The sequence below is a fragment of the Carcharhinus amblyrhynchos genome, unplaced genomic scaffold (assembly GCF_965287045.1).
Source record: "Carcharhinus amblyrhynchos unplaced genomic scaffold, sCarAmb.v2.hapA scaffold_37, whole genome shotgun sequence".
In the NCBI taxonomy this organism is placed as follows: domain Eukaryota; kingdom Metazoa; phylum Chordata; class Chondrichthyes; order Carcharhiniformes; family Carcharhinidae; genus Carcharhinus; species Carcharhinus amblyrhynchos.
In genome coordinates, this window is record NW_027649778.1 from 9,134,046 (window position 1) to 9,150,036 (window position 15,991).

Below are 15,991 nucleotides of genomic sequence, written 5' to 3' on the forward strand. Positions count from 1 at the left end.
GCTCTGCCGTCTCACAACGCCAGGGACCTGGGTTTGATTCCGACCTTGGGTGACTCATAGAGTCAAGCGTGGAACCCTACAGTGCAGAAAGAGGCCCTTTGGCCCATCGAGTCTGCACCGAACACAATCCCACCCAGGCCCTACCCCAAATCCCACCCAGACCCTACCTCATATCTCTACATATTATACCCACTAATCCCTCTAACCTACGCATTCCTGGATACTAAAGGACAATTTCTTAGCATGGCCAATCAACCTAACCCGCACATCTTTGTCTGGGTGGGGTTTGTACGTTCTCGTCGTGTCTGTGTGGATAGAATTCCTCCAGAGTGGCGTTTGCTACCAAATAAACCTGTTGGACTTTAACCTGGTGTTGTGAGACGTCTTATTGGAATTCCTCCCGCAGTCCAAAGAAGGATAGGTGGATTAGACACGCTCAGTAAACGCTCGGGGTTACAGGGAGTGGGCCTGGATAAGATGCTGTTTTGGATACTCAAGGACTGCACTGTAGGGATTCCACGGATTCTCCGCAGTGGAGGTGCAATGGTTAACGCTGCTATCTCACAGCGGCAGGGTCTTGGGTTCAATTCCGGCCTGGGGCAACTGAAGAGTGTGGAGTGTGCACATTCTCTCCTTGTCTGCATGGGTTTCCTCCCGCAGTACAAAGGTGTGTAGGTTAGGTGGATTCGCTATGCTAAATTGCTCCTTAGTGTCCAAAGATGTGCAGATTGGTGGATTTGTGATGTTAAATTGCTCCTTTGGACACTAAGGAGCAATTTAGCATAGCAAATCCACTTAATCTACATGTCATTGGACACTAAGATGTGCAGGTTAAGTGGATTGGCTGTGCTAAATTGCAGCTTAGTGTCCCAAGATGTGCAAGTTAGGTGGGTTGGCTATGCTAAATTGCAGCTTAGTGTCCCAAGATGTGCAAGTTAGGGGCAATTTAGCATGGCCAATCCACCTTAGTGTCCAAAGATGTGCAGGTTAGGTGGATTGGCCATGCTAAATTGCCCCTTAGTGTCCAAAGATGTGCAGGTTAGGTGGATTGGCCATGCTAAATTGCCCCTTAGTGTCCAAAGATGTGTAGGTTAGGTGGATTGGCCATGCTAAATTGCACCTCAGTGTCCCAAGATGTGCAAGTTAGGTGGATTAGCCATGGTAAATGCATGGGGTTACGGGGATAGGGTAGGGTGGTGTAGGCTTGGGTAAGGTGCTTATTTGGAGAGTCAGTGCAGACTCGATGAGACAAGTATCCTCTTTCTGCTCTGTCGGGATGATGTACATCATCCCAACAGAGAGTAGTTACTAATTATACATTTGGTCCCCACAATTGAATTTCACCCAAACACAAGTATCCTGAATTCATTTTTAATAAGTATATTTTATTGCATAGTTGAGGGTAGCTGAGTGGTGGTCTTTGGCTGGCCCAGACCCAGAATGAAATATGAGCTTCTATTCAACTGGGCAACAAGTACATGTAGGATGGTTCTAGGATTGGGCAGTGATGAAGCTCAACGGTAAGCAAACTTAGGAAGTCATTAAGCAAGATGGGAATTATTTTACTCTTATCACTCAAGGATTGCTGTGGTATCTCACACACACACACACACACACACACACACACACACACACACACACACACACACACACACACACTCACGTCATTGCAACGATACCCCAGATTGAGTCAGAGGGGAAAGAGGCTAAACGGGCCCGGGAGTTATACTCTTTGGTCGTTCAAGTGGCACCTTTTCAACGACTGATCGATCGTCACATTGCTACTTCTGGAATCTTGCCGTGCACACACTGTGCCTTCGCCACAGTGGCATCCCTTGCATTAGTGGGATCTTGCCCTGCGCCAAGTGGCACTTCCGACGCTAAACAGTGGCTACCATTCAGCTGTGAAGCAATCCTGCCGCCAGGACAGGTGCTACGCAAATGCAAGCCCCCTTCCCTTCATGTACACACGAGACAAGAAATTTCCAGAGAATTAAGTCGATTGGCGTCGTCAAAGACATGCCAGTTTCTCAGCCAGTCGAAGAGAGAGAGTTTGGGTGGGCAGTCCGTTGGATGTAGCAGTCGAAGAACGCTCATTCTTTCGTAGTTGCAAGAGGGATTGCTTCTTGGAGGGGTTGCCAGTCACTGTTTTTGGAGAACGGCAAGTTGCTTAACAGCCCCCCCCCCGCCCCAACAACCCCACAACCACACCCCTCAAGCCACCAAGTCCCAGTTCACTCAGGTAGCCACATCGGGGAAAACACTACGCTCCCCACTCAACCCTGCAGTCGCAGCTTGCAATGTCGCTCGTCAATGCCACGTTCCCCCCCCCCCGCCCCCCCGCAAACCCCCCCAACATTCAGCCATCAGCTCTCCGCCCGCTGGCCACAGGATGCTTGCAGACGTCTCCGCCTCGCTGTGAGACACCTGAAAGAGAACGCAAGAGGAGAGAACAGAGGGGGGAAATCAAACAAGCTTCATTCTGCTCCCTCTCTACACCCTGAATTACAGAGAAATACACCCCGGAACAATAGAAATAGGAGGCCATTCAGCCCCTCAAGCATTAGACTACATCTACACCAATTCTTTTTCCACCTGAGTGTTCCATTAAGCCCTTTGTCCAATGGGAATTGTTTTACTGGCATCTTGTTGGCAGTTTTTAGCATGTGCAAGTCTTGGCGGGCAATGCCTTGGCGATGGTTCTGAGCCTGTGTGGGTTTTGAAGGGACTTTCAGTCTGCAAGGAAGAATTCTAGAAGCAAAACCTGTTTTTCCAGTGCTCCCGTTTTCATAGTTCTCACTGCTCTGCTGAGTTACTGCTAAAACTTTTACATAAAATAAAATCAGTCTTTAAACAATGCAATCAACTACCTCATTTTGTGGTCTCAGGTTCCCTATCCTACCCTCATGCAATGAACGTCTGGTTACCATGGAAGCAAAGTCAGGGTACACCTCTAGGAGATACCCCCCTCATTGAGCCTGCAGGTCCTAGGAATAGCCAATACCAAGGGCACAGAACCAGCCCCATTATAGAGGAAATCCTTCTCTATATATTTGTTCATGGGATGTTGGCATCGCTGGCTAGACCAGCGTTGTGGCCAAACCCCAATTGGCCTTGACAAAAGGTGATGATGAACTGCCATCTTGAACCGCTACAGTCCATATGGTGTAGGTACAACCACAATGCTGGTAGGGAGCAAGTTGTAGGATTTCTTTTGTGTTCGTCCCAAAGTTGTGCAGGTTAAGTGGATTGGCCATGCTAAATTGCCCCTTAGTGTCCAAAGATGTGCAGGTTAGCTGGATTGGCCATGCTAAATTGCCCCTTAGTGTCCAAAGATGTGCCAGTTAGGTGGATTGGCCCTGCTAAATTGCCCATGCTAAATTGACTATTAGTATCTAAAGATGTTCAGGTTAGGTGGATTGGCCATGCTACATTGCCCCTTATTGACTAAAGGTGTGCAGGTTAGATGGATTGGCCATGTTAAGTCGTCCCTTATTGTCTAAAGGTGTGCAGGTTCGATGGATTGGCCATGCTAAATTGCCCCTTAGTGTCTAAAGATGTGCCGATTAGGTGGATTGGCCATGCTAAATTGTCCCTTATTGACTAAAGGTGTGCAGGTTAGACGGATTGGCCATGTTAAATTGTCCCTTATTGTCTAAAGGTGTGCAGGTTCGATGGATTGGCCATGCTAAGTTGTCCCTTAGTGTCTAAAGATGTGCCGATTAGGTGGATTGGCCATGCTACATTGCCCCTTAGTGTCTAAAGATGTGCAGATTAGGTGGATTGGCCATGCTAAATTGCCCCTTAGTATCCAAAGAAGTGTAGGTTGGGAGATTAGTGGGGTAAATGCAGTGGGCTGCAGGGGGTGGGACTGAGGGGGGCGCAGTGGGGATTGGGCAAGATGCTCTATCAGGAAGTCACTGGAGACTCTCTGGGCCAAATGGCCACCTTCTGCTCTGTAAGGATTCTATGATTTGGACCCAGTGACAGTGAAGGAACGGCCAATGTATTTCCAAGTCAGGATGGTGTGCGACCTGGGGGGGGGGGGGGGGGGAGCTTGCAGGAAGTGGTGTTCCCATGTGTCCGCTGCACTCAAGATGGAAGAGGCCGCGGAAGGCAAAAACAGAAAGGTGTTAAAAATAAACAAAGGCTTTGAATGAGGTCGAGGAGCAACGATGGGTTCAGTTTAAAGACTGCACGTGGAAATTAAAGAAAAGAAAGATCACCCATTTACTGACTGCATCTGTAGGCCACACCCTGGGTAGAACAGAACCACACCTCCCCATGGACATAACAACCAGGCAAAGCCCTGGGTCCCAGTGCAAGCACAGTGACTGCAAACTCACTGGTTAAGCTCAGATGTGTCTCCCGTCTTTGTCCGCCTCCTCTGACCTCTCCTCTTGCCATTCCTTCTGAAAGAACAAAGGTGTCCCTTGAGCAAATGAAAATAAATCAGGATGGTTCACGTTCTAAAGGGGGAAGAGAAGGGGTTTTGTGGCAAAGCATTTCTGCGTTTGAGTGACGGAATCCTGAAGCAAGAACCTTCCTCTTACCTGTCAGTTTTCAATCGCTTCCGTCGCAGGCTGAAAAGAAAGAGGGAGAGATTGAGGGTGAGCTCGGATCGATAGCGAGGCCACTCGGCCCATCATACTAGTGCTAGCTCTTTGAAAAAGCTATCCATTTAGTCCTACGACACATCTCTTTCCCTATAGCCCCGCAGATTCAAGCATCATCCAATTTCCTTCAAAAGACGGCGCAAAAGATGCTTCAACATCCTTTCAGGCAAAGAATTCCAGATTAGTACCGGATGCAAATAATTTTGCCAGCTCCCCAGTGGTTTTAATACGGAGGTTGTCTTGGTTACCAAACCCCCGGTCACGAGAAACAGTTCCTCCTGATTTACTCTAACACAACCCTTTGTGATTTGAGCCCCTCCATCAAATCTCCGCCTAACATTCTCCTGTCATTGTACATTCTCCTCGTGTCTGCGTGGGTTTCCTCCGACACTCCAAAGATATGCGGGTTAGGTGGATTGGCCGTGCTAAGAAATTGCCCCTTAGTGTCCAGGGATGAGTAGGTTAGAGGGATTAGTGGGTATGGTATGTAGGGATATGGGGATAGGACTACGTGGGATTGTGTTCGGTGCAGACTCGATGGGACGAAGGGCCTCTTTCTGCACTGTAGGGTTCTAACGTTCTAACCTTCTCTGCTCTGGAGGAGAACAACCCCAGTCTCCCCACACCGATTAAAGTCCCATGCTGACTGGCGCGATTGCGAGTTAATCTCTTCCCCCTCCCACACCCACAAATTCAAGGGACAACCCCACAAATCCTGCTTCTACACGGATTGGAATTACAATCCACTGCGGTGTTCCCGGATTAAAGAATCCAGTGGCTATTACCGGAGAGACGGAAGGGGAGGGCTGAATGGGTAACCGGGGTGGTTGTTGGTACAGGAGGGGGCACCCCAGAATCCGTCAGTGCCAATGGAACGATTGGACTTTTTAAAATTATGGTTTTGATACAAAGGTAAATGTTTCCTTGTGGGGGAGGGCACAACTTTGGGCAGCATGGTGGCACAGTGGTTAGCACTGCTGCCTCATAGTGCCAGGGATCCGGGTTCAGTTCCCGGCCTCGGGTCACTGTCCGTGTGAAGTTTGCATGTTCTCCCCGTGTCTGTGTGGGGTTCCTCCGGTTTCCTCCTACAGTCCAAAGATGTGCGCGTTACGTGGATTAGCGATGCTAAATTGCTCATTAGCGTCAGGGGGAACTTACCTAGGGTTACGGGGATAGGGGCCTGGGTGGGATTGTGGTCGATGCAGACTCGATGGGCCTCCTTCTGCACTGCATCATTCTATGATATCCTGGAATGAAGAGCTTGATGTATGAGGAACGGTTGAGGACTCTGGGTCTGTACTCGTTGGAGTTTAGAAGGATGGGGGGGAGGATCTTATTGAAACTTACAGGATACTGCGAGGCCCTGGATAGAGTGGACGTGGAGAGGATGTTTCCACTAGTAGGAAAAACTAGAACCAGAGGGCACAACCTCAGGGTAAAGGGACGATCCTTTAAAACAGAGACGAGGAGGAATTTCTTCAGCCAGAGAGTGGGGAATCCGTGGAACTCTTTGCCGCAGAGGAGGCCGGCTCATTGAGTGTCTTTAAGACAGAGATAGATAGATTCTTGATCGATAAGGGGATCAAGGGTTATGGGGAAAAAGGCAGGAGAATAGGGATGAAAAAAATATCAGCCATGATTGAATGGTGGAGCAGACTCGATGGGCCGAGTGGCCTAATTCTGCCCCTATGTCTTATTGTTTTCTGATTAGAACTAGAAGCTGTTGATACAAGATAGTCTGCAAAAAAATCCAGTCAGGAATTCATAAACTTCCTCCCGCAAAGAGTGGCGAGAGTGCGGAACTCACCATCACAGGGAATGGTTGAAGCAAATAGTGGACATACATTTTAAGCCAAACAAATTAATGATGGATAGGGGCTAGAATGATAGGTTAAAATGAGGGAACGTGGGAGAAAGCTTGGGTGAATACAAAGGCCAGCGTGGGTTGGTTGGGCCAAATGGCCTGTTTCCATGCTCAAAGCCTATGCAACCTGCAACTTAAAATGTGTGAATGTAGCCCAGTCCATCACACAAACCAGCCTCCCAATCCACTGGCTCTGTCTACACTTCCCGCTGCCTCGGAAAAAGCAGCTAACATAATCAAGGATCCCACGGACCCCGGACATTCTCTATTCCGTCGGGAAAGAAATCTGAGATTGCGTACCAACCGACTCATAGGACATAGAAAAACTACAGCACAAACAGGCCCTTCAGCCCACAAATTGCGCCGAACATATCTCTACCTACTGGGCTTACCTATAACCCTCAATCCTATCAAGTCCCATGTACTCATCCAAAAGTCTCTTAAAAGACTCAAGAGCAGCTTCTTCCGTGCTACTTTCGAATGGACCTATCATATATTAAGTTCTCGACACCCTCGCTATGACTGTAATACTACATTCTGCACCCTTCCCCTTCCTTTTCCTCTCTGTACTCTATGAACAGTATGGCTTTCTGCACAAGAAACAATACCTCTCATTGAATCCCAATAACAAGTTGAATTGAAGGCAGTTCCTGTGGAACATGGACTGTTTGGGCCAAATGGCCTGTTTCTGAGCCCAATACGCAAGCTGTAACCTCAAGTGTGTCTGGAACGCACATTAGTGAAGAGTCAATCGCAGGTAAAGACCTTACCCCGGTGACAGTCACGACTTAAACAAGAGTTTACTCACCGACATTCACAACTGCTGTGTTCAGTGAAAATCATCTCCTCCTGGCTTGTTATTTGCTCCAAAGGTTTTAACTTAATGACCTGGGAAATAAATAGTTTCGTCACCTTAAATAAAAAAAATGACAGGGGGACTCTCACAACTGCTCACCCATGATCGAGTACAGGAGATCTCCTTAGTTAACTCTCAGTAAATATCCGAGAATGACACATGACATGATTGAACGGAGGTGCAGATTTGATGTGCCAAATGGCTCAATTCTGTTCCTACACATGCGGTGGGGTCCACACTCAAGATAAGAGGTCTCCATCTTCAAACTTGGAAAGAAGTTTTCCCCTCCCGAGGGTCAACAAGCTAGAACAAACAACACAGCACAGGAAACAGACCCTTTGGCCCTACAAGCCTGCGCCGCCCATCTTAACACTCAGTGAGTGCCTCATTCCAATCCTCCTCCTACCTATGACTTTTGTCCACATCTCGTGGACTCCACAATAAAGGGGTACAAATTTAGAGGACGATTTATTAACACCAATCAGCCTAAAAGCACGTTTTTGGGGGTGTGGGAGGAAAACCGGAGCACCCGGAGAAAACCCACGCAGGCACGGGGAGAATGTGCAAACTCCCACAGACACCGACCCAAGCCAGAGCTCTGACCCGGGCCCCTGTAACTGCACAGCAAACAGTGATAGTCGCCGAGCTGTCGTGTTGCCTGTCAGTTGGCCCAGTTTAAGCATACACTAACGGCGTGAAGCACTAGGCAACTCTCGAAGGAACATCCAAGAGCAGCCCTCGCACGACCCACCACGTGTATGGGAACAGAATTGAGCCATTCGGCCCATCAAATCTGTACTGCCATTCAATCACGGCTGATATATTTCTCAACCTCCATTCCCCCGCCTCGTCTCCATAACCTTTGATCCCCTTACCAATCAAGAATATCTGTTTCTGTCTTAAATACACCCAGTGACCCGACCTCCTCTGTGGCAATGAGTTCCACAGATTCACCACCCTCTGGCTGAAGAAATTCCTCCTCATCTCTGTTCTGAAGGATTGTCCCTTTACTCTGAGGCTGTACGATCCGATCCCTGTCTCTTCCCCGTATCCACACTATTCAGATCTTACAGTATTCTGTAAGTTTCAATGGGATCCCCCTCATCTGTCTAAACTCCATCGCGTACAGATCCAGAGACCTCAAACGCTCCTCATCTGTCAAGCCTTTCATTCCTGGGATCATTGTTGTGAACATCCTCTGGACCCTCTCCAAGGTCAGCACGGGGCCCAAAATTGCTCACAATACTCCAAATGTGGTCTGACCAGAACTTTACACAGCCTCAGCAATACATCCCTGCTTTTGAATCTGTGTCCTCTTGAAATAAATGTTAACATTACATTTGCCTTCCTAACTATCAACTCAAACAGCAAGTTAAGTTGCACTTTGGCACAGTGGTAAGCAGCATGGTGGCACAGTTGTTGGGCAGCACGGTGGCACAGTGGTTAGCACTGCTGCCTCACAGCGTCAGGGGGCTGGCTCGATTCCCAGCTTGGGTTGCTGTCTGTATGGAGTCTGCACATTCTCCCCGTATCTGCATGGGTTTCCTCCCACAGTCTGAAAGACGTGCTGGTTAGGGTGCATTGTCCGTGCTAAATTCTCCCTCAGTGTACCCGAACAGGTGCTGGGGTGTGGCGACTAAGGGATTTTCACACTAACTTCATTGCAGTGTTAACATAAGCCTATGTGTGACACTAATCAAACTAAAAATAAACTTTAAAATGGGGGTCTGACCAGAGCCTTATAGAGCCTCAGCAGTACATCCCTGCTTTTGTATTCTAGCCGTCTCGAAATGAATGCCAACATTGCATTTGCCTTCCTAACTACCAACTGAACCTGCCAGTTAACCTTGAAGAGAATCCTAAACTCCCAAGTCCCTTTGTTCTTCAAATTTCTGAAATCTGTCCCCATTCAGGGACTTGAGAAGCCAAGTTACAGAGAGAGATTGAATAGGTTAGGACTTTATTCCCTGGAGCGTAGAAGAACGAGGGGAGATTTGAAAGAGGTATGTAAGATTTTGATGGGTATAGATAGAGTGAACGCAAGCAGGCTTTTTCCACTGAGGCTAGGGGAGAAAAAAAACCAGAGGACATGGGTTAAGGGGGAAAGGAGAAAAGTTTAAAGGGAATATTGGGGGGGGACTCTTCACGCAGAGAGTGGTGGGAGTGTGGAATGAGCTGCCGGATAAATGCGGGGTCACTTTTAAGAAAAACTTGGATGGGTTCATGGATGAGAGGGGTGTGGAGGGATATGGTCCAAGTGCAGGTCAGTGGGACTAGGCAGAAAAATGGTTCGGCACAGACAAGAAGGGCCAAAAGGCCTGTTTCTGAGCTGCAATTTTCTTTGGTTCTATGGTCTATTTAGAAAATAGTCTATGCCTCTATTCTGTGCAATGTTCTTCTCAGAGAATACATTCAAGGCAGATTGACAAGGAGGTCAAATGTTATGGGGGTAAAGACAGGAAAGTGGACTCGAGACCACAAACTGCCGAGATCCTTTGAATGGCAAAGCAGGCTCAAAGACATGCCTAAACCTGTTTTACATTCCATCATTCACTGTGTACAGTTCTGGTCTCCTTACTTGAGAAAGGATATACTGGCACTGGAGGGGGTGCAGAGGAAATTCGCTAGGTTGATTCTGGAGTCGAGAGGGTTGGCTTATGAGGAGAGACTGAGTAGACTGGGGCTATAGCCATTGGAATTCAGAAGAGCAAGAGGAAATCTTATAGGAACATACAAGATTACGAAAGAAATAGATAAGATAGGAGCAGGGAAGTTGTTTCCACTGGCGGGTGAAACTAGAACTAGGGGGCATGGCCTCAAAATAAGGGGGAGCAGATTTTTAGGACTGAGTTGAGGAGGAATGTCTTCACCCAAAGGGTTGTGAATCTGTGGAATTCCCTGCCCAGTTGGGGCTACCTGGTTGAATGTTTTTAAGGCAAGGATAGGTACATTTTTGAACAGTAAAGGAATTAAGGGTGAGCGGGGTGGGTAAGTGGAGCTAAGCCCACGAAGAGATCAACCATGATCTTATCGAATGGCAGAGCAGGCTCAAAGGGCCAGATGGCCTACTCCGAGTTGTGTAAATGTGTGGGGTTACAGGAATAGGGCCTAGGTGGGTGCAGACTCGAGGGGCCGAATGGTCTCCTTCTGTGCTGTAGGGATTCCATGATTCACACAGGAGCCCAAGTCATAATATTGCCATCAAAATCATCTAACTTTCTCTCCAAGGGGAACAACCCCAGCTTCTCCAGCCTCTGAAAGTCCCACACGTGTGTGAATGAGGGAGCGAGCCAGACTCCCCCCGGATCTCCCTACTTGGCCAAGACCAGTTGGCTTGAGCATAGCCTGGGGATCGAGCCCAGGTTCGCCCTGCTTCATGGCATCATGTGATGCAAAAGCCCATTGAAACACTGGATCAGGTGATATTCTTTGGCCCAGAATGGCGAGAGTGTGGAACTCGTCACCACAGGGAGTGGCTGAAGTGAATAACATAGATGCCACTTGAGGGATAATTAGTCCAAGGAGGAAAGGGAGAATGGGATGGGGCAGGACTTCCCAAATTGTCACCCCAAAACGTAGCTCTGAAATCTTCAAGCTTTATACTCATTGTTATAGGCTGATAGAGATATACAGCACGGAAACAGGCCCTTCGGCCCAACTTATCCATGCTGTAAACTGAACTGGTCCCATTTGCCTGCATTTGGCCCCTATCCCTCTAAACCTTACCCAACCACGTACCTGTCCAAATGTCTTCTAAATGTCATAATTGTACCCACTCTACCACCTCCTCTGGCAGCTCATTCCACCCTCTGTGAAAAAGTTGCCCCTTTCCCCTCTCACCTTGAACCTATCTAGTTTTGGACTCCCCCTACTTTTGGGGGGGAAAGACCTTGTCTATTTACCTTAGCTATGCCCCTCATGATTTTATGAACCTCAATCAGGTCACCCCTCATCCTCCTATACTCCAGGGGAAAAAAGTCCCAGTCTATCCAGCCTCTCCTTCGAATTCAAACCTTCCAGTCCCAGTAACATCCTTGTAAATCTTTATTGCATCCTTTCCAGTTTAATAACATCCTTCCTGTAGCAGGGCGACCAGATACTGCCGATGACAGAAATATCTTCGCTAGGGGCCCCGCAATTCCTTCCCTCGCTGCCCATTAAGTCCTGGGATACACTTGACCAGATCCCGGGGATTTATCTACCTTTATGCATTCTTAAGACCTCCAAGCGCCTCCCCTTCTGTAACTTGGACTCTTAAGACATCACTGTTTACTTCCCCTGGTTCCCTACTTCCCATGCTTTTCTCCATGGTAAATACCGCTGAGAAATTTGCGCTTAGGATCTCATCCATCTCCTGTGGTTCCACACACAGGCGACCTTGTTGATCTTTAAGGGGCCCTATTCCCTCCCTTGTTTCTGTTTTGTTTTAATAATATGTGCCTAATCTCAAAAAATGAACCCGCAATATGTTTCCTCAAATCCCTTATAAGCAATTGAGCACTTGGCCCATTGCCTTGAATGTTATGATGTGCCAAGCGCTGGTAAATGGAATTACAGAGTAGAATTTCGTAGAATCCCACAGTGCAGAAAGAGGCCATTCAGCCCATTGAGTCTGCACCGACCACAATCCCACCCAGGCCCTACCCCCATATATATATTCCAGCTAGTCATTAAGGGGCAATTTAGCAGGGCCAATCCACCTAACCCGCACATCTTTGGACTGTGGGAGGAAACCGGAGCACCCGGAGGAAACCCACGCAGACATGGGGAGAATGTGCGCAAACGCCGCACAGACCCAAGCCCGGATTTGAACCCGGGTCCCTGGCGCCGTGAGGCAGCAGCGCTAACTATTGTGCCACCGTGCTGCCCACAGCAGTGAGGATGCAACCCAGAGTAGAGACGGTGCCTTCCACTCCTCCCCCTACCGTGGCTCGGAGGGCGAGCGGTCACTCGACCTGGGTCCTGAGCTACGCGGACAAATCGGCGTGCCGTCCTTACCTGCCCGGTGACGTCGCGCCTTCTGCTCACCTGTATCGTCACGTTGTACGTTTCCCGTGCCGTGCACCGCAGCTTCTCGTCCCCGCAGCAGCCGGCACACCGCAAGAGAGGAACGCAGGAGGGTTTGAAGATGTACTCGGCCTGGCTGGGATACTCACGGACAACATCCACCAGCACTTCAATAGCCCGACAGTGACTGCGGTTCCAAACCTCCTCGAAGGGCATCACTGGAGAGGGGGGGGGTAAAACAAAAAGGGAGAAAAGAAGCCAGGAATACAGGAGCACATTCATTAGCTTTGTACTCAGGCAGAGCACGACCCTCTGGGACCAGTTACAACCTTAAACTTTATATGTTAGTGTCACAATTAGGCTTACATTAACACTGCAATGAAGTTACTGTGAAAATCCACACTCCGGCGCCTGTTCGGGTATACAGAGGGAGAACTTCGTATGGCTTAACCAGCACAACTGTGGGAGGAAACCAGAGTACCCGCAGGAAACCCACGCAGACATGGGGAGAACATGCACACAGACAGTGACCCAGGCTGGGAATCGAACCCATGAGGCAGCAGTGCTAACCACTGTGCCATAGAACCATAGAAAATTACAGCTCAGAAACAGGCCTTCTTGTCTGTACCGAACCATTTTTCTGCCTAGTCCCACTGCCCTGCACTTGGACCATATCCCTCCACACCCCTCTCATCCAGTTTTGGGCGCCGTACTCACACAAGGATATTTTGGCCTTGGAGGGAGTGCAGAGGAGGTTTACTAGGCTGATACCGGAGTTGAGGGGGTTGAGCTATGAGGAGAGGCTGAATAAACTAGGCTTGTACTCGTTAGACTTTAGAAGAATGAGGGGAGATCTCATTGAGACGTATATGATGATGAATGGGATGGATAGGATAGAGGTGGAGAGACTCTTCCTGCTCAGAAAGGACAGTAGGACTAGGGGGCACAGCCTCAAGATAAAGGGGGGGCGGTTTAGAACGGAGTTGAGGAAGAACTTCTTCACTCAAAGGGTGGTGAATCTCTGGAATTCTCTGCCCGTTGAAGTGGTGGAGGCTGCCTCGCTAAATATTTTTAAGAAGCGGGTTGATGGGTTTTTGATAAGAGAGGGGATTAAGGGTTATGGGGAGAGGGCGGGAATGTGGAACTGAGCCACGACAGATCAGCCATGATCTTATTGAATGGCGGGGCAGGCTCAAGGGGCCAGATGGCCTACTCCTGCTCCTATTTCTTATGTTCTTATCCATGAACCCGTCCAAGTTTTTCTTAAAAGTGACCCCGCATTTATCCGGCAGCTCATTCCACACTCCCACCACTCTCTGCGTGAAGAAGCCCCCCTAATATTCCCTTTAAACTTTTCTCCTTCCACCCTTAACCCATGCCCTCTGGTTTTTTTTCTCCCCTAGCCTCAGTGGAAAAAGCCTGCTTGCATTCACTCTATCTATACCCATCAAAATCTTATACACCTCTATCAAATCTCCCCTCATTCTTCTACGCTTCAGGGAATAAAGTCCTAACCTATTCAATTTCCCTCTGTAACTTAGCTTCTCAAGTCCCGGCAACATCCTTCTCTGCACTCTTTCAACCTTATTTACATCCTTCCTGTAACTAGGTGCCGCTATGAGCTTGCTGATTATCACACGACGTAGATGCTGAAGGCGGCCATTCAGCCCATTATATCTGCCTGTCATTCAATGAGACCATACGTTAATCCTCAACTCCACTTTTCCACAAATCCCTTACTGATTAAAAGTCTGACTACCTCAACAGACTTTACACCCCAGCCTCCACAGACGGTTAGCTTATTTATTAGTATCACAAGTAGGCTGACATTAACACTGCAATGAAGCTACTGTAAAAAGCCCCCAGTCGCCCACACGGTGGGAGAATTTAGCACGGCCGATGCATCTAACCAGCTTGGACTGTGGGAGGAAAGGAATTCCATTGAATCGCTACCGTCCAAGAGAAGAAATTCCTCCTTATCTCGGTCTCAAATGGGTGACACCCTCCCCCCTCCCTCCCCCTCCGTACTCTGTCCTCTGGTCCCAGACTCTCCCACAAGGGGAAACAATTATCCTGCTGAAATGGATCATTGACTGCAAAGCAGTTCTTGTCAATAAACAGTGGAATTGGACTGTGATCCCAGAAGGAAAAACAGTAAAACGGAGAAATAAGACTGCTTGCCCAGGCTGTTTTCTCGCTCTGGGATTGCTGGCTACACTACAGCAGGTCATTCAATTAACAATGTGCTTAAAAAGGTAAAATTGATTGAAATTTTCCACCATACTCAGGCCTCTTGTCCAATTTTCCATTTCCATCATTAGTTTAAGCTCATCTTAAACTCTTACAACCATATCCTAACTTGTACCAAGCCCCAGATTGGCACAGTGGTTAGCACTGCTGCCACACAACACCAGGGACCCAGAGTTAGATTCTGGCCTTGAGTCTGTGTGGAGTTTGCACGTTCTCCCCATGTCTGCATGGGTTTCCTCCAGGTGCTTCGGTTTCCTCCCACACTCCAAAGATGTGCAGGTTAGGTGGATTGGCCATGCTAAATTGCCCCTTAGTTTCCAAAGATGTGCAGGTTAGGTAGATTGGCCATGCTAAATTGCCCCTTAGTGTCCAAAGATGTGCAGGTTAGGTGGATTGGCCATGCTAAATTACCCCTTAGTGCCCAAAGATGTGCAGGTTAGGTAGATTGGCCATGCTAAATTGCCCCTTAGTGTCCAAAGATGTGCAGGTTAGGTGGATTGGCCATGCTAAATTGCCCCTTAGTTTCCAAAGATGTGCAGGTTAGGTAGATTGGCCATGCTAAATTGCCCCTTAGTGTCCAAAGATGTGCAGGTTAGGTGGATTGGCCATGCTAAATTACCCCTTAGTGCCCAAAGATGTGCAGGTTAGGTAGATTGGCCATGCTAAATTACCCCTTAGTGCCCAAAGATGTGCAGGTTAGGTAGATTGGCCATGCTAAATTGCCCCTTAGTTTCCAAAGATGTGCAGGTTAGGTAGATTGGCCATGCTAAATTGCCCCTTAGTGTCCAAAGATGTGCAGGTTAGGTGGATTGGCCATGCTAAATTACCCCTTAGTGCCCAAAGATGTGCAGGTTAGGTAGATTGGCCATGCTAAATTACCCCTTAGTGCCCAAAGATGTGCAGGTTAGGTAGATTGGCCATGCTAAATTGCCCCTTAGTTTCCAAAGATGTGCAGGTTAGGTAGATTGGCCATGCTAAATTGCCCCTTAGTGTCCAAAGATGTGCAGGTTAGGTGGATTGGCCATGCTAAATTGCCCCTTAGTTTCCAAAGATGTGCAGGTTAGGTGGATTGGCCATGCTAAATTGCCCCTTAGTTTCCAAAGATGTGCAGGTTAGGTAGATTGGCCATGCTAAATTGCCGCTTAGTGCCCAAAGATGTGTAGGTTAGGTAGATTGGCCATGCTAAATTGCCGCTTAGTGCCCAAAGATGTGTAGGTTAGGTGGATTGGCCATGCTAAATTGCCCCTTAGTGCCCAAAGATGTGCAGGTTAGGTAGATTGGCCATGCTAAATTGCCCCTTAGTGCCCAAAGATCTGTACGTTAGGTAGATTGGCCATGCTAAATTGCCCCTTAGTGCCCAAAGATGTGTAGGTTAGGTAGATTGGCCATGCTAAATTG

The 15,991-nt window shown here is 48.3% G+C and overlaps 1 protein-coding gene across 1 annotated transcript in view; it reads right to left on the reverse strand.

Moving 5' to 3' along the window:
* Window positions 1-2,366: 2,366 nt before the first annotated feature.
* LOC145362155 (snake venom vascular endothelial growth factor toxin ICPP-like) overlaps window positions 2,367-15,991 on the reverse strand; it is a 32,252-nt gene continuing 18,627 nt past the window's right edge. The window contains exons 3-7 of the mRNA XM_080218204.1: window positions 12,365-12,561; window positions 7,289-7,368; window positions 4,554-4,583; window positions 4,347-4,412; window positions 2,367-2,427 (exon numbers count right to left, since the gene is read on the reverse strand). Of these exons, the coding sequence (XP_080074330.1) occupies window positions 2,367-2,427; window positions 4,347-4,412; window positions 4,554-4,583; window positions 7,289-7,368; window positions 12,365-12,561 (434 nt within the window). The remainder of the gene's footprint in view (window positions 2,428-4,346; window positions 4,413-4,553; window positions 4,584-7,288; window positions 7,369-12,364; window positions 12,562-15,991) is intronic.